We start from the raw sequence: 24,938 nt of genomic DNA on the forward strand, positions 1-24,938 counted from the left end.
AGTAATTCCTACTCCTTTGAGGAATTCAAAAAAGGAGATCCAAATTCTGGGTTTCTATCTGAAAGCAGGAAAATTTTTCACATTGTTCTGAGGAACTCATTCCACGACCAAAGTACTATTGGTTTTCAAACTTGCACTCCAAGATCTTTTCCGTACATGTAATGAATTTGACTGATATCAGTATGCTTCAGTAAAATCTTTGAAAAGACTGATGAAACAGAGATTGGAAAAAACATTAGAAAGAAACCACTAAATCATCTCACCTCACCTTTTCTATGCCACAGACACATGTTGCCTTGTGTTGAACACTATAATGACAGTTTGGCTGTCCAACAACATAACAAAGTCATAATGATCTTTTTTTCCAGTCATCACCTTATCTGTTCTGTATACTTTTATTTTTAATTCAACGCTTGATCTTTCAGCCGTTGGTTCTTGTCATTCTTTTTTCCCCACACCAGACTATGAAGCCCAGGTATCTACTTTCACATGGAAATATTTCTGCACTGTGATCAACTAACTTAATCCTTTCTTTTATCTAACACTTATTTCAATGTGAGTGAGATAAGTCCCCCAACCTAGATTTATTTATCATCAAATCCTAAACATGTAACATTATTAGGAGTTGAGGTCCATCCTCCAGTGCAGAACTGTGTCCTTAATAACTCTCTGGGCATTTATAACACAGTCATCAGAGTATTTTGAGAACTATGAATACAAGAACTGCTTCTGGCCCTGGGATTACAACAGCCATCAGGTTTCAGCCATGACCATAGAGAGCAGTGGTACTGAGCAGTAGAATATACGACAGTTTTGAGAAGTGTAGTGTGAAGGGCAGAACTTCAGCTGCTATGTGAAATTAGATCTACATATTCACATATGCACAAACCTCCATATACAACTGAATAGACAGCTATATAAATATATATATTTCTGTCTACAGGAAATGGTCATTACAAAACTTATTTCAATTTAAAAAAAAAAAAGTTTTCCACAAGAACAAAAGGAATATCTGTATTAACTTCTAAACCACGATGTCTTATCTATCTTTTGGCACACAGGCTGAATAATTTAGAAACAAAATTCCCCACCGGGTCTGCACTAGGATTCCGAGGACTATGCATACTTAACTGTTTTTTGTCAAAGGGCTTAGTTTTCTTAAATAGTTCTAGAAATATTAGCAAAGAAAAACAAGCATGGTAATAGAGAAGAGTACCATTTGTATTTGCACCGCACCAGGTTCCATTTGCCTTGCACTAAGCATATAATGAATAATTCAGTTTCTTGCTTTGTTCCCTAAATAGTTGACAGGGAATGGAAACTTTATTCATGACCGTATGGCCTTTTTCTAAACTTGTCTATTTATTTAATAATGCACATCACCTAGGTTGGCGTTTATGAAAAATAAAAGCATTCAATAACTATTACTAACAAATGGCGGTGAAACAAGCAGCTTCCCAGAGCTACCACCTTTTGCCTGCAAATAGCACTCAGCCAGCTATTTAAATAATTAAATGGTCTCAATCTGCAGTGCATCAGCCCTGGCTCATGTAGCCTTCGACAGGAAACAGATTCCGGAACCGCTGGGAACATGTCCCTGCCTCAGCCACGATCATAACTGCAAATATGTGAGCTCTCTGCTAAATCACAGCTGTCCTGCTGGAACCAAGAAAACAATTTCCATCAAAGGCATACTGACGTTTTCATGGACTCCTTATCCATTTTTAACTATCAATCCTTCTTCCCACTGTCTCCCCTCTTCATGTTTTGGAGAACTCCTGGCCTTCTCCAGTCTACAGGCTCCAATTTGCCACTTGAACAAAAGCAAAATGTATTATTCCATTGAGAGTAACACAAGAATTAGATAGTTGAGTCAAGGTAACATGCTTCAAAACTCTGGTCATTCGGTCAATTCTGTATTATGTAGGAGCATTAGTACATCAATCTTAAATTCTGTATTATATAGGAGCATTAGTACGTCAGTCTTCAGCTATACCCTAACTTCCAAAGGAAAGACATCCCAAATTATTTCCTTTCTCTAGACCCAGATCTCAGCAAAAATACTACAATTCATAGAAACTCCTCTCTGAAGAGCTTTCTGAAATTTGCTGGAGAAGTCAGTCTTTGATGGGGTCCTAACCCCACAGCAACAGCTACCCTTTATCCTTAATCCTCACACAACCCAATTAATTAGCCTACTGGCTAATGAAGTTTAAGCACCCATTAAAAAAAGGTAAAAAGAACAAAACCTTCAAACATTATTTGCTCGCTTAAAGTGAAAGACCTGAGGACTACTGCACATACTGAGCTTTTATGATTCTGAGAGCAGAGGTGCAAAGCAGTCTGTGAAACTACAGAAAAGAAAGAAAAACATCACAACAGCTGAGAAGATGGAAGTTGTTAAATTTTCTCCATTCTGTTAAGTAACCAACTTTCACAAAAGATAAACAAAGACATTAAGTTGGTTGAGGACCAGAGATTGCTTTGGCAGGAAACATCAACACACACACACAATTCCCTAACTAAAAATCCTGAAGTTTCCAAGAAACAAGATTTCCAATTTTACTTCTGAGCCATCTGAACACTGTTGGTTTTTTTTTTTTTGATAGTGACGTTTCAATTCACTTTTCAATTTTTACATTTTACTAAAAGAAATACATAATGAATAGAGAAAATTCCATCTAACTGGAATATGTCAATGTTTTCACCCTTGAAAAGATACTCATAAAATAGGTATAAGCCAGTATTTTAACTTGGACAGGAACAAGTTCATCAGGAAATCACATGTCGGTAAATTTGTGTCAATTACATGTGGTCAAGGGAAACTTCATCTTATATGAAGGATGAGACTTCTCACATGTTTAAAGATTACACATTATTGAGACTGAGAAAAATCAGACATACATACAAGACTATTATTTAACTTCTTGTCCACAAAGAGTATTCTAGCAATTCAAAAAAGCCAACCAACTTGTTTATTTTTGAGAATTCTAACACTCTACAAGTTCCAGTATTACTGGGGAAAGTCCCAACTTTTCAATACATTTCATATTTGTTTCAGTGTGGCAGTTACTACACTTCAGAAACTCATCAGCTTTCAAAGAGAATTGAACTGGGAATAGAAGCCCCTTAATGCAAGACTACTGTAGACGACTATTATTACAATTGATTATTATTCAGACAACACCAATTTCATTATCCCTGATCGATTCCTAGCAATGTTCTTTGGTAGCCTTCAGTTATGAACGCCACACAAATGGCAACCGAATACTGCACAAGAAATTGCAGCCCTGCTGCTCTCAGTAAATTTGGTAACAGTCTGACTTATTAGCAGGCTTCTAGTAAATAGCTGTCATAGGTGCTGACTGTAGGGAACTGGATGTCAAAGCACCACCAAAGAGGGCTGAGAAAAGTCTTTCCCCTCGAGGCTTTGTTAATTTGATTTATGTGTACAGGCAGGAAACTAATTGCTAATTGTTGCAGTGCATACCATGGAATTGCAGCACTCCACTCAGACGCCGTATCTCAAGAGTACCAATAGACTTCAGTTTTGCACTCCGCCGATGAGAGATGCATCCTAAACAGGAATTTCCAACTGTTGGGTGCTTAAGAAATTTTATAAGAGAACTCTTTGCGATGCCCTGTGCCACCATCTCCTCGGAGAAAGCAAGCACCCTCTAAGCACGCTGTATCGGCAAAGCTGCGAGCCAATACAGTTAACTCAGCAGGAGCCGACTCTTACAGTTGTTCAGGCAATTAGTACATAGGCGGTGTATCTAGTGCTGCTAATTAACTTGCTAAGGGGTTTTGCACTCAAAGGTTTGTTTCTCAGTATCTTTATAAGTACGTCCCTGGGACCACTAGCCAAAATTGCTGATTCTCCTTGTCTGAGCTGCAAGGACTGGACAGTGAAGGACAGTTTTGTCCAGTTTCTGCATCCTCTAGTATTTCCCCATTGGAAGCAATTGGCCTAGGACGAATCCCAGTTGTCATCTACACAGGCTGTGTGTATTTTTCCTTCAGATTCTTTCTGTTAGAAGAAATATGGTACGGTTACATCTATAAAACTGATGGATGGCAACATAAATAAGTCTTTTGCCTCTAAATACTGCCTTTTAGCCAGCATTAGTGTCAGAACCGCTCACAAATGTGTAGTCAAGTATTTCTCCTTTTCAGGGTAAAGTCAAGTACAGGGCCTACCACTCACCAAAAGTTTTTTAAAAGCTCTGGATTTTTAAAATCCATAGATGTTTCGCCATCTGTTCCAGTTTGTCATGCTGAAACAGAAACAACCCCCTGAAAACTTGAGGTTTCAAAACAGCACCAAGGTGTCATCGGTCCCTCCCTGATCCCTCCGTCACCCCAATCAGGCAGGAGCGAGGTACGTTAGACCTTTTAAAAAGCAAATTACTCCCTCACCCATGCTGGCACAGCTCATTGCATCATCTATTGGGAAAAGCAGTACTTGTTACCTTTCAGAACTGCTGTTCTAATTGGGACTAAATTGCCCCCCACTTTTCAGCAGTCATGTTAAAGAGGTAGATAGCTCATGGCCACGGAAATTGGTTCTCTCTCTAAACCCTAACCACACCTCTGCTGTGATGACTTTGAGGCAATTTCAGCAAGGGAAACTTTAATTTCAAAATAAGTAAGATTACGCAATCCAAAAATAAGTGAGAGAGGAAAATTCACTTTTTAGTGAATAGCCTATCAAAAACTAGTGTTACTTTTTCTCAGAAAATGTGAGGCGCTGCACCAACACGCACATGTTGCGCAGGAAAGCTCTCTGATGGGAGAAGTTCAGGTGTCAGGTCCCGTTCCACCTAATGCAGAACAGGACTGTGACCCTCAGTCCCCCATGTCCCATGGAACCTCGCAGCGGTACTGAGCTGCCCCCCATGTGCCCCTCTCAAATCTTCACCCTGAGCCTCTGAATGTTGCCTTGAAACAGACACCGTACCACAAAAAAGGGGAGATTTATGAAATAAATAAATAAATAATTTTAAAAAATCACCTTCAGAAATTCCCAATTAGCTTATCTATACATTTGCTGTCACCACAAAATACGCTCCCTGGAATGACAGGTATAAGAAATAATATGGAATAAGAATGATAAGAATGATACGGATAAGAAAATACTCAAAAGCCTCATTCTTAGTCTCCACACTTGATGACCTATGGTGTCCACCCAGGACATCACATCCAAGACACGAATGCTCCTCCTTCTCTTCTTCTGAGAGAAGGTCTCAGAGGTTTGGGAAGCTCGCTTTTTATTTTCTTACATCTCAAAGACAAAATAAAATACCTGTTTTGTCTTTAAAGAGTTTCTTAACTGATAAGTTGGCTCAATTGTAATTTTCTTTCTATTTTCCCTAGCACAAAACTGTACATTGTTTTTGAGAAAGGAGCAGTATGGCAGAGGCCATTCATGTGGGCTGTGACAGATAAGGAAATTTATCAAGGGACTCATTACTTATCATGCCGATGTGAATATACAGTTTATTGGATCTAATTCATGACTATATCTCACTGGTGTTCTGCTTAGAAAGATTATTTTAAGGCAACACTGTGTACTTCATTTACAAAGGACACAGTTATAATACAAAAAGGATCAGACTTTACTGTAAACAATTTCCCAAATCAAACATCTAAAAATCAATATATTTTTATGGTTAGCATTAAAAAAAGTCAACCGAGAGGAAAAATTGTTCTCAGTGAACCACACGGTGGACTTGAAACATGAAACATCCTTACGATGTTAAGTAAACCATAAGCCAAGACATTTCTTCAAAAAGGAAGAGGAATTTTATAAGCATATGCTGTAACTGACCCTAACAGGAATAAGCTTACACCTCCTTGTCAAGCAATATATCAATATATTTCTCTCTTCTACAGAAAAACAAATGAAAGAGCTATGTTTGGCAAATTTAAAAGAAAAAAGAAAGAAAGAAAAAGAGGCAAATTGAATTAAACCAAAGAAAACTCTAAAACAGACAACCCTTTCTATTAACACCTCTGAAGTACAGCTATAACCTATTTTTTGGTTTAAAAAAAAAACATATGTATTTGACATAAGTGGGTATCTGGAGCCTAAATTTATCAAGTCACTGTTCCACAGATACCGCTCGGGTCATGGGGCCATCTTTCTTCCACAAAAGACACCTCCCCATGTTCCCAGAGCCATTCTTCGCTGGGGAGGCAGCAGGAGGATAAGTGGGAACGTTCACTTGTTTGACATTACTCTTATCTCCTCTCAAACGGGGCTTTGTACTTATAAATACACGTTCAAAATTACCATGTGAATAAAGAGAATCCCAAGTGATTAGCCAGAGCGTGGGAATGAAATAAATCTAGAGAGCTCACTTAGCTCCTGGTTACCCAGGAAAGTGCCAATGTCCCTTTCTAAAGATGTGGCAGAAAGGACTTCAGACGCAGTTTGACTATATTTAATACTTGTGTTTTCTTGGCAATACAATAAATATCTGAGACTGATATACAGGAGGAAATAGCATGAGTTCCCACTGAGATTTGCTTTTTGTAATGCATTTTTCAACTGTCAGCATGACAAAAACCAGAATTCGCTTGTATACAGGGGACACAAAGACCAGCGCTCAGATGACAAGTGAGTGCTGATCTAGGCCAGCAGACTGCTACCATCAGCCATGTAGATATCAGTATGTAGCTATTAATTAACAGTAGCTTTTAACAGGAGTAAGGTCAAAACAGGTTTTTCCTAAGAGAAGCGGTCACCCGAGCCCTCCCTTCTCTCCTCATCCCCTTCCTTTAGAACACGAAGTTCTGCTCCTGCTGTGATTTCTCACTCCTGGGACAGCACAGTCAATTTTGCCAAGCAGCAGCCTGTAAATTTAATTCAGTCAAAATCTCCAGAACTGACACCTTCTGAGAAGTTCTGGGCTCTCTTTGCTTGTGAGGTCGGTGTTTCACAGGCTTCACCCGATAAAAAGGTGTGAAGCTCCAGGTTTTTAACAGGACTGATTATAACTGAAACAACCAACAATTGGGTATGGAAGTTTCTCACTTTCAGAAAAAAACAAGTAAACTCCTTTCCTCACTGCATAGGCACTTTTGTTTCTTTGGCCATGAGCACATCGGAGAGCAGTTGCTGTCTACTCTCCCAAAGCCCTTTGAAGAAGTAAGCTTAAGTTATGGATGGCACCAGGCACCAGTGACAAATCAATTCTTGCCAGAGATGGATTTGTGAGATTCTGTGGGTGATATTACCAGCTGGAAAAAGGAACAGATATGCCTCCAAAGGACAGTTAGTTACAACTAGATGGATTACAAGGGGATTTAAACCTCCCTATTGCTTGAGGGGGGGAACCAATAGCGAAGAAAGCGTTTGAGTGAGAACATACAGGATGAAAAGCAGAGCTGAAATGTAGGAGCTGCTCTATAGACTGGATGAAGAGCAAAGCAAAGACTCTTCCGTCTGCGGCTCCCCCGTCTTAATCATGGAAAAATGTATCCAAGAGGACCGTGAATCTGACAGTAACTGAGAGGGGTATGGCTGTTGAAAGAAATTACACAGCAAAGACTATTCGAATTTTTAAAATAGTGTTTGAGAGAATTAACTATTCTGATAAATAAGGTATAGCTAGAATTATCATCGACATCAACACAACTGCCCATTTCTCTTTATACTATTCAACATGAATCTTTGTTTATCAGGGTTATTTACACAAGCCAACCTCAAAATTGTAACTTCCTATAAAATAAATATAATAGCCCCAAATTTTCCAAACAAATTAGGATAGTTTCATTTTTACCTGGTTTTGGAAAAACAAAATTGAAGTAATGACATAAAATAAAAATACCACCTTTCGTATTTCCCCTATTGAAATGCTCTGCACTGTTAAACATGCAACACAACATATTTTAAGAAAAAAGATGCCAAGTTGGATAGCAGTAATTATTAGAATATTAGAGGTCTTTGAAGAAACTGTAATTCTGCTACTTTTTGTGCTTTCATTATCTTGTCTCTTTAGAATTTAAAAATATTCAACTCAAATCTTAACTGAAAACACTCACCAAAGTTCAGTTTGCACAAAACTCAAATGTTTACCATTCTAAAACATAAAAGCTTAGCAATGTATGATGACCAAAACCTTGGCAGCTGGTGACAGTAACCCTGAAGTCAGTGACAATGTTCCCTCTAACTCCAGACCAGGGTGACTCAGATTTTTTTCCCTTGTCCTGTTCTGAAGGTATAGCAAGAAAAAAAAATCTCCCATGAGGCAGAGAAGACACTACAGAGCACCAACGGCACACTCATCTTTAATTTGGGGAAGGAAAAAAAAAAAAAATAAATCTACTCATCGGATAGCCAATCTGCATGTAGCAGATTTACAACAACAGGATAAAGATATATATCTTGAGCATCCCCCTTTTTATATACAGCGAGAAGTAAAAACCAGCTGAATTTTCAAATGCACTTAAGTGATATTAGAAATTTGAATCCCATTTTGTGAAGTAGCTTCAAAGTGACAGTTTTCATCGAATATTGGGCTTGTTTACTTTTGAGAGTTCAACATGGGCTTAGCAAAATTGTTGGGTGTTTCTGTAGTTTTGAAAGGCTGCCTCTTACGACCTTAAGCATTTATCATAAACTTTAGAGACTTCCACATCTAAACGCATTCATCACTTCTGAAAAATCCTGTTCTAACGATTATATTGCAGAGCCGCAGACACATTCCACGGGGAGCAAGACTGCGGACTCAAAGCACAGCTGACTCTCTCCAGCTATGCCCTCTTGACACGTTCTCTCTAAAAGGGCTCCAAGAACTCAATCTTGCCATGGAGTCTCAACCTAGCTGTCCCAGGAGATCGCCTACTTCCAGCCTACAAATATTACCAGCTTTGTCCATCTGTGTTGCCTTGGTAAATTCCGCTGGTTACAGATACAATTATAAACAGCGCCCGAGGTATTCAGTATCTCGACTTCTACCTGTTCTCTTTTGGATGTGGGATTTATGCCCTTTTTATATTCACCCTGAAGGCTTATGGGAGCTAAGTTACACCAGACTTGAACTAAAACCTTTCCATATATGTTCCAAAAGAAATCTTAAGACAAGTCACATTCATGGCACAAACAGACAATACTACTGGATTGCTATCAGCTCAGCGATATTTGCAGAATTATGTCTGTTTTTACCAGTTCTGACTCCGCCCATACTATGGAGCAGGTTGTTTCTCTAGTATCTACCTATCCAAGCAAATTTAGTATCCACGTTCCTAAAATGTTAGATTTACTGATTGAATGCTATTAAAAATATTTGTCCTAACTTTGTCAGCACTTAAAATACAATGTGCAGGGTAAGGAAAACTCTTCAGGTTGGTTTTTTTTCATGGTGACCCCTTTCAGGCACCTCTGACAACTTAAGTCCTCTTGAAACCTCGGAAACATCAGGAGTAAACTGATTTCTACTTTTTATTGTCAACATTTTACGCACTTCCCTACAGGGGGCGGGGGTTCAAAAGGCTTTATAGAGATAATCTTTACTTAGGCTGTATCGTTAATTAGGTAACTTGGCCAAGGCCAGTAATTACAACCGTGCTAAATTGCACTGAATTTCTGTAGGATTGACGTTTCATGGGAAGCAAGGTGCAAAGTTGAAGGAATAAAAACCAACGCAGTGAATTTTCTAACCTACTGACTTCTAGTATATCTGCTGGCAAAAATGCTTAACAAGGACCTGGCTGATGTAGATGGCCCGTACGGGAATGACAGAGGAGCAGCACACGGGCTTTCACCAAGAGCCTCCAGTGGAAAAGCTGGACAGGACTGCCCGCATCCCCCATTTCAGCAAACCGCACACACGGACTGCTGTTATCCTACGTGATTCTCCATTCCTAGCACAAATTGGCAGAGAGGCTTCATTCAACTCACAAAATCCAGCCCAAATCCCAGCAAAATCAACACAAGTCCCCTGGTACACTTCCACAACCTCTTTAGAAGCCCAGAGGGTCCCAGTCCTCAAATCTTCATCCGACTGCAGCAGATTTCATCCCAACAGAAGTTTCCACCCCAGACCTCCAAGCACATCAAGGTGATGTCTGCTTTGGTGATATGATTGGCACTGCTGTGTCTTTTGTATATTTTTCTTTTAAGTCCTTTATCAGGACTGTTAGCAAAATCTCTTACCATTATTGAGCCTGATCTAAGTAGTAAACTAAGAAAATTAAATTAATGTCATTCTCAGTAACATTTAGAAATTGCAAGCGAAGCAGCTGCCACTTATTCGTAGTAACTCGAAGTATATTATATTGAAAGAAATCTTACAATAACATATATTGATTTTGTCAGGTTTGGCCTTCCCCACCCCCACCTCAAAGCAACATATGTTGTATGTTCTATATTTGTGGGGCTATATAGACCCAGGTTTCATTGCAGTAGCTCTGACTTGCCAGAAAACAACTTAACACAACATAGGATAAGAGCTGTCTCAGATCAAAATGTTGGGTTAAGAAAAACCTTGAGGGTAACACGGTATGCTAAAAGCATTGATTATCTATTTGTATACAGAAATTATAGGTAGCTGAATGAATGCTTGAATATATTTGTCAAAATTATATTATGTAGAAAAAAAACCCCACCCAAATGCTTGGAATTATGTTAATTAAAGGATAGCAACTATGTAAGTTTAAGTTCTAAATTATTCATATAATTCTTTTACCTAAAGTCCAGATTCTCACTAATATCTTAAAAGCTAGCTGAAATAGTTTGAAAAGGGATGTTTTTAAACCACCCTTTGAAATAATAAAATCGTGATTCCCAGTCGCTGAACACAAAGAATTGGAGTATTATCCTAAGACTGACCGAGCTCTCTGCAATTTGGTGTAATTTGCGTAATACCCAATCAGTGGGGTTTAGCTTATTCCAATACTTTGTTCATGACTAAGCCTAATGACAGAATTCAGTTCAATTTACTCTGAGAAGACAAAGAGGTTAATTTTTAACTATTTAGAGTCAACATTTTTCATCCCCTACACCCTTTCCCATTTTGAAAATAATTAGATTTGTATAGAGTCAGTTCAGCACATGAGAACTGTCATGAAAACCTTCACACCTATTTTTTCCCCTTCAATTTAGTAACAGTGTTGGCTCAAGACATGGTACTAACTGCTTCAGGATTTAGCCTTGGTTTAGCAAATATAATAAAAGACAAATTAGAAGACTTCTGTGGTTACTGTCAATGTATTTCTGATTTACTCAAGAACAACTCTTTGGATGACCATGACAACAGTCCTTTCTAACGCCAGGTACTGTATGCAAGTTCCGCTGCTTCTGAACTGGTACTGAACAAGACATCTGCAATGCGTTTCCTTTATCATGAAAAAGGAACTTGCAGTTCCAGAAGCAAGCTCATCTCCCTCCTCGTACAGAAATAACCTTCAAAAGTTGGCAGGAAAACCTAGTTTCTTCCACATTCACTGCTACAGAAAAGTTATTATACTGACACAAACGTGTTATATAAACTTTCAAAGCAGTGAAAAGATTCCACACAGGGGAGGGGGGGGGGGGAAAAAAAAAAAAAGTCAAACCCAGTCAGTAGCTATTTTACAACATTTTATATTCATATAACAGGTACTAAAGGGGAAAAAATAAAAATCAGTCCAAAAAAAGCCCAGCCACGCAGACTAAAGGTTTACTTCACCGTATAGACTGAAAAACAAAAGCCAGGATTCACTTATTTGCCAGAGATTAGATGGGGATTTCTTAAAGCACCATATAAAATCTTGCTTTTCGACAATGTTATCTCACAATCAACTGCATCTAGGACAGCTGGTCCGTCGTCTATATTTCTGTTCACTTTGAATTATCTATGGTTTTCAATTCATGTATATTAAAGCTAATATTAATATCATCACACGAAAACTGAACACAAAGAAAAAGCCAAGGTTTGTAAATAAGATTCCACAGAAAACAAATCACAAGAAGTCCTGCTATTGGCATCTGACTACATTTAGACAAAAATACGTCAAAGTACATACCTGTAAATCCGTTGAATATTTTCAGCTTTGATTTCCTTGAGAATTTCATGGTAGATATGAAGGTTATTTGGTTCTTGAGATGTTGGGGGAGAAGGGCATTTCTTGCGTGCATAATATCCTATCACAATTCCAAAAATAAATAAAATCAAAGCAGTGCAAAATACTTTCAGTATCTGAAAAAAGTTGCAGCGGTTGCTCTTTGGTGCCTGTCTCGTATAGTGTGAGATGTAGTCGGGGTCTTCCTGAAGCCGCTGGAATCTGCCCTTTGGAGATGATGATGGCTGGATGGGCTCGAGATCAAGGTCAGGGCCCTGCGAGTTTCCCAGGTGATGCTGGATCGCACCATCCAGTCGGAAATGGTCAAAGCCAGGCTCCTCCAGCTCTTTTTCCATGTCCCATTCCAGTTCCAGTGCTGTGGCTTGGAGCTCATCGTTGTCAAGGTACGGAGAGTGCCCCTGTGCTCTCTGGTCTGCATTCACTTTGTGATAGGCCATCTTTTTATCTATTAAAACAAATGTTTTTTAAAAAATTAGATGTTTATTTCCTTATGTCTTCATAAACAATTTATTGATTCTTTGTAAACCTGGAAGAACAAAACGCATCTAATAAAAAGCAAAAACTGGGTTTGCGGTATTTCACTTTCTGTTTCCATCGTCCTGTCTTTCTGTAGGATCAGCAGTCCCATGAACATTGTCAGAGGAGAAAAGATATTTAAATGAATATAATATATTGTAAGAATATGAATAACGGGGATTTTTCAAGGGCCAATGGCAAAACAAGAGAGTTATCCTATTATTTAGCCGGTCCCCAGGATAATATTAAAAAAATTGAGTGAAGGCACAGAATTTCCAAAACAATCATTTATTACCTGAAAGTAATTTTAAAGCTTAACAACTGTGTGTATCAATTTCATTTCACACACCATACAAAATAATGCTGTTAAAATAAAGTTGAAAAAGTAGAAACAATATAACTTGCTTGATCTGATTCTAAACACAAGGAAATGATAAGTTAAAAAAGAAATTTCAGGGTGACACTGTACTTACACATCAATAAAAGGCTTCCATATAGATGGAGCATTCTATTATTTAGAGGTATTTTAAATGCATAGTTCCTGAATGACTGATGAATTTACTTAGAAATTGTCCCAGCCGTTTTGCTCCACTTATTTTTCCCATTTTAATGAATCAAAAGCACTGCCAGGTAAGTATTTATATCAAAATCATTCCTTTAATAGCGAAGCATATCTGTGGCACTTCTAGATATTTCTATGGAAGTATGAGCCCTCTAAAGAGAACTCTGACCTCCAATACAAACATTCAAAGTCAATTTTCAACAAATCATTTTTAACAGACTGCAACAATAGGGTGCCGTTTTCCTCCATACTTTGACAATAGCTACTCCATCACATAAGCACCTGTAATTTAGGGCTTTTCAAACATCAGACTCACTCATCAATTAGAATAAAACGAAGATGAAGATATTAAACCTCTCACAGTGATGGGTATCGGACTGACACCTACAACACTACATTATCCCTCCAGTTTTACATTTTAAGGCATTTTCTTCCTCCAAGACTTACTTCCAGACAATATTATTGAGGCCACATAACAGATGAACCCACTGTAAAGGCAAAGTAGAATTTAGCTTTTTGAAGCTTTCTGCAGAGAGCAAACCGTTAGAAAGCATCGATATAATGAAACACTATTGTTCGCTGAAGGACTGTCTTGCTCTATACAATACCAATTTTCAGATCCTATTTCCTTGTACAGCCATATAAGCATCCCTTGCCTATACCCGTCAGGCAGCCTCAGAACAGTCCAGGGCGCCCATACTTGCAGTCTGCGTTTCAAGCGTAGCTATTGTATGCACTTTGCAAATCAATGCTTCACCTGCAGTCCAGATTCTTCTATATGCGGTGGAACCAACAGAGTTTAGGGTGAGCTGAACTAAAGCATCTTCAACTAGTGAGAAAAGCTGCATTATTTATTTAAATAACGGTAACAACTGTTAGTCTCTAAATTCCAGATGAGTCAACAAATGGCTTACGCCCGCAAAGCCATTCTGGCTGAACTTTTCAGACTTTCTGTTAGCCCAGCCCTCGGGTTTGTGAAGGTCCCTCTGAAGTGTAGCTCTACAATCCAGCAGGTCAACCTCTTCCCCCACAGCTGGGCATCACCTCAAGATTTCTCAAGGGAGCACACTGTCTCCTCATCCAGGTTGTTAAGGAAGATATTTAATAATATCAGCCCCAGAACTGATCCCTGGTGCACTAAGCTTCTTACAAAGCACTAACTGGACATCAAGTGATTTGTTAATATTCTTTGGAAAATTGAGCAAACCAATTTTCAAACTATTTATCTGTCCTTTCACTCTGTCTCCTCCTGTTTTGTTGGTGGAGGCATTAATGTGCAAAACATCAATGACAGAAGTCACTACTCAATAATATAAATAGCAACCGCCCAACAACCTCATCTTTCCAACTCCATTTCATACTGCTTTTTATTAGAAATTAATTTAAAGGCAAGTGTTTTTTCCTTTAAAAGCAAACCAAATCATTAGTGTATTCTATAAATGCCTAATTTTGACTCGAGAATTACAAGTCATATAACAAACTGCTTTAGCCAAACAAATAAACCCTTAACATATTACTACACTACTACCCATAGAATAGGAACTAAGGCAGTTTTTCAGATGCAGTTACATGGCAAATATTCATTTTGCTCCACTTATAAATGGTGACCATTGCATATCTGTGAAAGTAAAGTTTTCTCTGCATTTACGACATTTTAAAAATGTATGTTATTGTTCAATGGAGTGTATTAATAAAGGTTCTTTACATCTACACATAAGCACATAATAAAAAAATCCTATGAAATTTCTTTAAATGGTTGTTAATGCAGATAAGTAGTAGCCACATTCTACAACTTATTATCTCAGCAATTCAATTTTCATACAAAGCACCAAAACCAGTTACCTCACTCCAGGAAAAAACCCAAACAACTAAACGAACTAAAATAAAAATCAATATTCAATTCCGTTTTATATTCAAGACCTGTCTTTGGTGTATGGGATCTTCTTAGCAGCGTATGTGCTTTAGTTAAAGAATGCAAAGAATGCAAGAGTAACCCCAGTTAGCATCTTCACTTCTATTAATATTGCTAAATCCGTTATTAGAGTGTATAGACACAACACAATTTACCCCAAAATATCTGAGAGTAGGGCCTGCAATGTATTTAACAATGCCAACAGTGATTTTTAGAAAGGGATCTCCCGATTCTCAAGGCAGAAGTAATTTGTGCCATGTAATCTATATCACCAGTTCTATTCAGTATTTGTCTGGTTAAGGAAGTTGGAGGGACTTAAAGACAACATATTAAATGTAATTTTAGGTAGGATTAGCCAGATAAAGAAAACACTACACAGAAAATAATAATAATTATTAAAAAAAAAAGAAAATAGAAATAGAGACAAACTGTGAAGTCAAGAAAAATCACTATCACACTCTAATTCAGTCTTCTCTATAATGCAGACCATGAAATGAACATATTTTTGAAAGACACTTTTGAAAACTTCAGGAGATAGAAAACCTATCCCATCTGCCAGCAAGCTGTTTCAACATTTAATTGTTGTTAAATACATGTTTTATTATAAAGATAAAACAGCAACTGCAAAACGCCAGAAATCTGAATGTGCACTGAGTGAGCTTTAAAGCCATTCTATAGGGACAGCAAAGGGGATCATAAACTCTGGAATACTGGATAGAGCCAGGCTGATGACCAATAAAGCTGATGTGCATTTCTCTTGTTGTGCAAAAATCTGACGAACATTTGATGTGTGTAACTTCCACTTATTTGTGGGGAGAATGTTAAACATTCTTTCAAATAACTGTACACCAGAAAGCAGGAGAATCAGCTTTATCAGGTTGTTACTGCCTTGATGAGCCTACTTCAAAACTATCTACCTGATCTTTGATCTTAAAAATAACACATTTCGACCTGTCTGATAGATACATCTTGTTATGAAACAACCAGAAACTTTTTTTGGTGACAGCTTTCCTGCTCAAATCCCTTATCGATGAAGCCTCTGAAAACATTATAATAAGGACTACATGAAAGGTGTTGCATCTGTGTCACTGCCACTCACTAATACCACCATAACAAAAAGGTCACCTCATAGGAACATTTTATGAAACCAACTGGGAAAGACCAATATGAATATATTACAATAAGTTCTTTGTGACCGGTGCTGTAGTTGTTAAATCCAGTTCATAAACAGCTGACTCATAAACTAGCAGGCTCATTCACAGCAGGAAGAGTGGCAAGTGCCCATAGCAAACGCCTTCTTGGCCCACTTAGCGTTCATTACTGAAAAGGCACGCTTCACCCAGGAATTGCACCTAAAGGCATTGCGGCTTCTTTGTATAGTCACAACACCAGAAGTCCAGGCTTGTTGGCTAATCTCATTTTAAAGGCTCTTTCAATTTGATTTTCTTCTCCGTGTCCTCTATGCAGAGTGCTTTTGCTTTAAGTCCTCGTAATCTTTTTGCCCCTAAGCAAACCCCCAAAGTAGATATAATGTCGCCTGTTTGAAGGGCAAATAGCTGTACTTATCACGGAAATCAACACCCACTGCACATACAAGTCTTAAAAGTGTACAGGACAACAATTTAGTACTTTGTTAAATGAGATGATGCCCAGTTTCAGGCCTAGACATATTTCTTCAGTTATAAATCCCTGACAAAAGCTGTTTGCAGAACAGATTACGATGCCCTTGTCAACAGCAACATTGCACTACACTGTAATTAAAAAAAATAATGTGATACTTCCATCATCGCTTCCTTAGTTTTCTGCAGTAATGATTTTTCCATTCCCTCATGTTTGGGATATGGGCTTGGCAACCAGTGCAGGTACAGTAGGACAAGTAAGTTCCTTGTCACTCTGCACAACCACTGTGTAAAAACAAATGACAAAACTTACCAGTTGTTCACGTGTCACTAGCTGACTCAAGATGAGCACAACTTGAAAAAACATTCAGTGTAGTAGCAGAAGACAGAAAAGAGAGATCAGACTTAAGAAAGAAGGTGTGTAGAACACCCCTAATCTTTGAGTCCAAGTTATCTCTTCATATAACGCTATTAAGTACTTTTTTGGCATATGTGAGTAATGTTGAATATTTAACTTCTTCAAAAATCTCTCACCAATTTTCATAGAATCATAGAATGGTTTCAATTGGAAGGAACCTTAAAGATAATCTGGTTTCACCCCCCCTGCCATGGGCAGGGACACCTCCCACCAGCCCAGGTTGCTCCAAGCCCCGTCCAACCTGGCCTTCAACACACCTCCAGGGATGGGGCAGCCACAGCTTCTCTGGGCACCCTGCACCAGTGTTTCACCACCCTCAGAGTAAGGAATTTCTTCCTAATATCTAATTTAAATCTCCCCTCTTTCAGTTTAAAACCATTACCCCTCATCCTGTCACTACACTCCCTGATAGAGAGTCCCTCCCCATCTTTCCTGTAGGCCCCTTTAGGGACCGGAAGACAGCTGTAAGGTCTCTATTTTATTATATCATGAACAGCTGTGTGGACCAGGATGCTATTAATATTAACAGAAAGGAGGAGTACATGACAAGAAGAGGGTCTATAATGCACCTTGATTGATAAGATTCACGCACAATGATGTCCAGTTGGCAGCAAGAGTTAACTTGCCTGTCGCAGCAGTGACAAATGCGTCAGCCACTTGAGCTAGAATATCCTGGGCCGTCCAGGTGTGCTAAATACAGACACGTATGTATTTGCCTGCTGCCTTTTCAGATCCTTTGAAGTCCTGGGGCTCAAGGAAAGAAGAATTGCTAGGAATGCTCCTTCTCACCCAGCAGACAATTATCACATAAAGATGAGGCAGACTCAGCTGTCTCTAATATGCTGGGCATGTATTGCTAACATAGATCTTTTCCATCGTCAGACATGTTTAGTTTGCAAATACCTATCTGCCTGAAACAAAACTCAGAAATATTTACTGAACTTATAGTAGCTAACAGCATCCGTGATATATGCATAGCCTACCTGGGAGGTTTATTAAAACTGCAGCGTAATCAGATCAGTATAAATGGCTCTGTTATGAAGTCTGTGCATTTCTTGTGGTACGTGCTGTGCTGCTGCCTTTGCTTTGCTTCCATTTTCAGAACAGCTTTTCCCTCCAGCTCAGATGGGTCACAGCTCAGTATTCTAGCTGCTCACTCTTTACCGCGCTCGTTTGCAAACATCAGAACAACGGTCTCAAACACAGAGGGAGAAGCCCCCCCCACACACACACACACGCTGGTTCCTTAGTCCATGAATTAATCAGTCATCTTTCCTTTGGGCTCCACGCTCACATCCCGCTGCTCTCCTTGGGAAGGGCATTGGACAGGATTGCAGTGTTTCTAAAAGCAAAAAAGTGGATGGAGAAACAGGACTCAGCACCAGGAGGGATGTGTCGCGTATGTGCCTTTACGCACTGCTCATAAACACAGTATAAGGTGAAGAAATGATGTCCTACTCCTTTGTTCACTTGCACGAGGCCACAGCTCCACCACCTAACCCTCTCCTGCCCCAACTGCCTGCCTGCCATTTACCTTCCCACACCTCTGCCTGGGCTCCTGGACATCCCCATCCCCAGCACACTGGGCACAGCTCCTCCAGCGCAATCCTGCCATCCCCACGCCTGCCCAAAGCCCCGCGCTCCTCACTTCCCTGCAGCTGGGGCTGCCACCCCGCTCCAGCAGCTCTTCCTGGGCTTCCCCGGGGAATGACAATAGCTGATGGGGTGGGAAAGCCCAGCTGGCACCAAGGGTCCCTCAGAAAAAAAGTGCTGGAGTTCTTATCCCTGTTTCGGATTTCAGGGACTTGGGATGTTACACAATTACAACAGAAAAACCCCACATCCAGAAGGGGTGCAGTTGCAAAAAGTAGGAAATAAGTTTCCTGCAAAAGAAGAAATTTTAGCCCTCTGTTTCAGCCGGTCCTTGCCATAGTCTGGTTTAAACTGCAGACACCACTGGATCCTGGGTGAAGTCACCCGCTGAAGTCCTCTGCCCCCTCAGGACCAGGGGCATTTGGGATGGTTAGCAGCAACCTCCTCCTCTTGCAGAGCAATCAACCCACTCAAAACTGTTCTTTGAACATCTTAATCTTTCCCTTTTCCCATTTCTCCTCATACTGACTCCTGTACGCTAACCTAGTATTCAGTTTGCCTGCATCTATTGTTTTTCTAAATTCAAGTTTTCATCAGTAATATATTTTTGCATTACATTTCCCCAGACATTATAATTGCCTCTGAAAGAAATAAAACACAAAGCTTTACCAAGACAAAAACTATTATTGGGGCATTTGCATTTGAGCTTACAGTTGGATTTGATGCAAAATAAAATTATTGTAAACGGTGTTTAACTTGAAAATGCTGACAGCGATAGCTGCAATAACAGGCCCTAGCAGTTCTTAAGAAAGTTAATTTTATATGACTCATTTCTGCTTTGGAAATTTTTTACATTGCCAGTCCTTGGTTTGGGCACATTTCACTTGGATATTTTTTCAATATCTTTTTGCTTGTTAATTACAGTCAATCACATTTACATTATTGTAAAAAAATAAAGTAATTTTAACTTTGAAAATTTGGAAACCGTACACTTGCAAGCTACTACACTTTCAGAAACTGTGCTAATGGGAGTCTACCACACTGCAAATGTGCAAACCAACATTACAAAATAGCATATGATTTCAATCCATGTCTTTTTTGGAAACCAAAACCAAACCAAAACAATAAAAATAAAATTAAAAAAAAAAAACACAACACAAAAAACCCCAACGCACCACCAAGAAAACCACCCAAAAGGTCACTTTTATGGACGAGCTACAAATAGGAATCCGGCCTCACTGTGAACACAGACTCCATTCCTGGTTTTTAACAATCACTGCCAAAGCCTAGCAATGAAAACATTAACACGTTCTGCTGGGGACTGGTTTGGGAACAAACCAAAAACCAAACTGATGACCCCGGAGATATAAGATTACCTACCCTCAGCCTAGTCCAAAGATAAAAGATGGACATGAGTCAGCGCTGTAGTTTGTCCCCTGACAAAGGGACGCAGCACGTAGCAGACCTGCAAGTATGAGACACGCTGAGGACGTAAGACCGAGTTTCAGTAAAAATGTAGACTGCAGACAGTAAGTTGCACTCAATTCTCTTCTAAAAGCTCTTCTAAAACCAGCTCTTTAGACACTTCAGGACATGCCATCTCCAAGCAGAATGATCTCAGATATACAACTCTCTATACATGAGATAAGGCAATTTAAAAAAGGCCATATTTCAAATCTGTTTTTAAAAAGAATAAAACTAAAGACAAAGGCTTCCTCTAGAAAATCTCCACGTGGGACTGACCTGTGCACAATTTCTGTTCCAGCAGAAGAGCCAGGGCTCCAGCTGGAGATGGCAAGTACTCTCAAAACCCTGTTTCTATGGTTTCTGTTGAGGAGACCAGAACCGACAGCGGTGTGGAGGAGAGCAGAATAGACTTCATTTGCAAACTCACTGCTACTCCTGGTGATTCGCAAGATAGAATCACAGAATCATCTAGGTCAGATGGGACCTTTAAGATCATCAAGTCCAACCATTAACCTAACACTGCCAAAACCACCACTAAATCACGTGTCTAAGCACCACATCTACCCATCTTTTGAATACCTCCAGGGATGGCGATTCAACCACTTCTCTGGGCAGCATGTTCCAATGACTTATAACCCTTTCAGTGAAGAAATTTTTCCTAATATCCATCCTAAACCTCCCCTGGCACAACTTGAGGCCATTTCCTCTTCTCCTATCACTTGTTACTTGGGAGAAGAGACCCACCTCACTGCAACCTCCTTTCAGGAAGTTGGAGAGAACAATAAGGTCTCCCCTCAGCTTCCTCTTCTCCAGGCTGAACAACCCCAGTTCCCTCAGCAGCTCCTCATAAGACTTGTGCTCCAGACCCCTCACCAGCTTCATTGCCCTTCTCTGGACATGCTCCAGCACCTCAAAGTCTTTCTTGTAATGAGGGCCCCAAAACTGAACACAGTATTCAAGGTGTGGCCTCATCAGTGCCAAGTACAAAGGTACAATCACTGCCCCAGTCCTGCTGGCCACATGATTCCCGATACAAGCCAGGATGCAATTGGCCTTCTTGGCCACCTGGGCACGCTGCTGGCTCACATCTTGTAATAGGGGCCCCAAAACTGAACACAGTATTCAAGGTGTGGCCTCATCAGTGCCAAGGACAAAGGTACAATCACTGCCCCAGTCCTGCTGGCCACATGATTCCCGATACAAGCCAGGATGCAATTGGCCTTCTTGGCCACCTGGGCACGCTGCTGGCTCACACTGAGCCGGTTGTCAACCAACACCCCCAGGTCCTTTTCCACCAGGCAGCTTTCCGGCCACTCCCCCCCAAGCCTGTAGCACTGCATGGGGTTGGTGTGACCCAAGTGCAGGACCCGGCACTTGGCCTTGTTGAACCTGATACCATTGGCCTCGACCCATCGATCCAGCCTGTCCAGATCCCTCTGTAGAGCCATCCCACCCTCAAGCAAATCAACACTCCCACCCAACTTGGTGTTGTCTCCAAACTTACTGGGAGTTCACTCGATCCCCTCGTCCAAGTAATTGATAAAGACATTAAACAGGACTGGCCCCAGTACTGAGGCCTGGGGAACACCACTTGTGAGCAGCGCTTAGATCAGATATCTAAGGTGGTTTTCAGAGCTTAGGATTAGTGTCACAAATGTCTTCTGTAACCAGGTAAGTTACAGAAGACAAATATTCCTATGACTAAGATTTCACATGGAAATCAAAGATACACATGACATATGAAGACCTAATGTCTCATGTCAAGAGTAATTTTTTTGGATAAAACCAGATTTTAAATGATATATTTAAAATACTGATACACCCAAATAAAATGTTTCTGTTTGTCACCATCCTGTGGTCTTCTAACTTGCTGTAGGAAAATAGGTCAGTACTTATAAAAATAATAGTCCTTATTTCAGGGTACATTTTATAGAATTTTTTTTTTTTTTTCATTTCTTGCTCAGTGAGGTTTTATTGAGTTTTATCAATTTCAACAATGACATGGATCTCTAAAAATAATATATTATGGAGCAGAAGATGGCAACATTTACAATTTAGCTTTATTGGAATTTTACTATATTTTGATAGATGACAGCTTTAATGATTCTGTGCATGGTTTATAGCAGAAAACAGAGTAAGGCAGTAACATAATTTTCTGCTTTTTTCAACAATCTGTATCCAAAGAATTCAGAAAACAAGCAAGTTTACTTCATAATCATGCCAAATTTATTTTCTGGGTGAACTCTCAAATGTTAAAGCTCAAGTACACAGAGTGATGTTGCCATGGCAACTGCTATTGCAACCCAAGATGGGAACATGTTTATGAAAGCACATTTATATACCCGTATACACATGCCGAGGCACACCGACGCTCCAGACTCCTGTCAGAAGGCAATCGAGCTATTCACACATTATCGGTCCCGATTCTGCTCCTGGCAAGGCAAGGGGACATTCGCTGAAGCCATTAAGCTGCAGCAGCCCCGCGTATGATATATACAATGCAAGGTTGTTTGCACATACTTTGCTCATGAAGCCCTTCAAGCCATTACTCCTGTTTCTAGGACCTAAACGAGGAAACCTTAATTTGCCATAAGATGTAATATTAGAAGATTTAGTGTTGCTATAGCTATCGGCAAAGAGTGGAGTAGTAATATGTTTGGTGTCCTTTGACCTTTTTTTTTCTAAATCTCCACTGAAATAAGCTGTCAAGTTTGAGAAATGTCAGACTTTGGTCATTTGAGTCTGCCCGGAGGTGTAATTTTGCATGGTGTACAATTCCTGTGAATTTATCACAACATGTTATTTCACACATAGTCAACACGGTGTGACATTCAGGATCCCGAATTCACCAATGTCTACAGGCTGAAATGAGTTCATGATTTCTCTTTAAAAGAGAATCCAAAGTGCATTAGTTCAGGTGAACAGAGGAATCCCCAGTGGGTTCCTATGGATAAAAATCAAAGGAAGCATCCCTTCTTTCTGCTGTTCATCTGCATACCTACCCGCCGTTAGGCAGTTCTGCCGCTCTTGGCACAGCCTTTCCACATCAGCCAGCATTGAGTTCAATGTGGAAGCATCTTAAATTAAAAACTGATTTGTGCCTTTGTTTGAGTATCACTTGCTCTGAAAACACACTTCATAACTTGTGATGAAGTAAATTTATATGTAAAGCTCTATATATCAGTAATACATACGGTTTCAGTAGCTTTCCAGGAGAGCTTTACACTTTGATGTTAGCCCTTTTGGAATTCAGTCACAAAAAGCAGCTTGACCTGATGCTGTTTCCAGGCAAGTCATACCCAACTGTGACCAGGCTTGGGAGAAGAGGCACGGCTGCTTAGCCTGTGGTTTTATCCTTTGATGGACTCCCAGGCACCACCGAGGGAAATCTCCCAGCCTTGCTGAGATGCATGAAGATGAGGGTACTACATTAAATAAACTAGAGAAGTCCGTTATTCTAAAGACGACCTCAATTCTCAGTGGTCTATCCCTCAGTCTATCTCAGTCGCTTTTGACACCTACAAGTTGACAATTAAACTTTTATATACACAGCATTTATCGTGGACTGCTATTAGGTTGAATAGCAATTCTTATTAATACCGTTAATCTGTACTAATGAAGTTATGGCAATAATTTCCTAAGAAGTAAACACAATACTTCTTGACCATGAACAGAGCAGCCTTAGAGAGGAGCATGATACATACTTCACAATCTAAACTAAACAGATCAGCTGCTTTGGAGGAAAAACTTGTAATAAACCTTCTTGTTCTTTCAGACTAGCCCAGGGTTTGTGCACAGCTGTTAGAGCTTAAATTGTTTACACCGTAGTACTTTTTGATTTAGACACATTAGCACTTGAAGATAAGCAAAGTGTGCATTACAACAAGAGCAAAGAGGATGTATTCAAGAAATATATAGCTTAGTATACTGAGTTAAAGTAGGCTATAAACTATATAAGTGATGCTTCGAGGTATTTCAGCACTTACCATCTAAAGCAGGAATTGCGCACCAACAGAAAAACTGACCGTTTGTGCTAATTCAGTTTTATACCATCAGCTAAATGAGTGTTGATGATCTTGCAAGATGATGGATACCTATGTTCAGGTACCCCTTCTTGTACCAAGACAGCTAGCAATGTTTGGGAACTTTTCAACAAAGTCATATTAATCTGAAAATGACAATCTGCTGACCCCAAAACTTTTAAGTAGCAAATGCCGCAGAGCAGCAGCTGTGGGTGACCAGTCATTGAGAATACTTTGCATACCGGCTAGTATGTACTATTGCTTCCTCTCTCCAATTTCCTTTAAAAAGCAACATTAATCCAAAAATAGTCCAAGCAACAGCTCTGAGAGAAGACTAAGCTCTCTCTTCCCGGCTTTGAGCTGTAAAGCAGAACAATATTCATGTCACAGTAGAATACATTACAGCTTCTTAAAAAAAATGGGATGATACATGAATTACACTAATTCCCTTAATTCTGGAAAGTTATACTGAAAAGTTGACAATTCACAGAACCACAGAAACTTTGGCTGGCAGGGACCTCTGGGGTCGCCTGCTCCAACCTCCCACTCGGCAGGACGGCTGCCAAGAACAGATCGAGTGGCCTCGTCCTTAAACTGAACTCATCAAGCATTCAATCAGAGCTAAAGGGTTCAATATGAACACAAATGTATGCCATTTCTCCCCTCTTTTTTTTTTTTTCCCTGCTGCTGATACATCTGTTTCTAAGTAAAAATAACACCAGTGTGCAAAACCAAAAAACCTCAAACCTGTAATATAACC

At 39.7% G+C, this 24,938-nt stretch overlaps 1 protein-coding gene across 1 annotated transcript in view; it reads right to left on the minus strand.

The window, feature by feature from the left end:
- The window catches only part of NAALADL2 (N-acetylated alpha-linked acidic dipeptidase-like 2), a 272,257-nt gene extending 259,751 nt beyond the window's left edge, over positions 1–12,506 (minus strand). The window contains exon 1 of the mRNA XM_009895320.1: positions 12,013–12,506. Within this exon, the coding sequence (XP_009893622.1) occupies positions 12,013–12,506 (494 nt within the window). The remainder of the gene's footprint in view (positions 1–12,012) is intronic.
- Between the last annotated feature and the right edge of the window lie 12,432 nt (positions 12,507–24,938).

Source organism: Charadrius vociferus, unplaced genomic scaffold, assembly GCF_000708025.1.
Source record: "Charadrius vociferus isolate BGI_N301 unplaced genomic scaffold, ASM70802v2 scaffold311, whole genome shotgun sequence".
In the NCBI taxonomy this organism is placed as follows: domain Eukaryota; kingdom Metazoa; phylum Chordata; class Aves; order Charadriiformes; family Charadriidae; genus Charadrius; species Charadrius vociferus.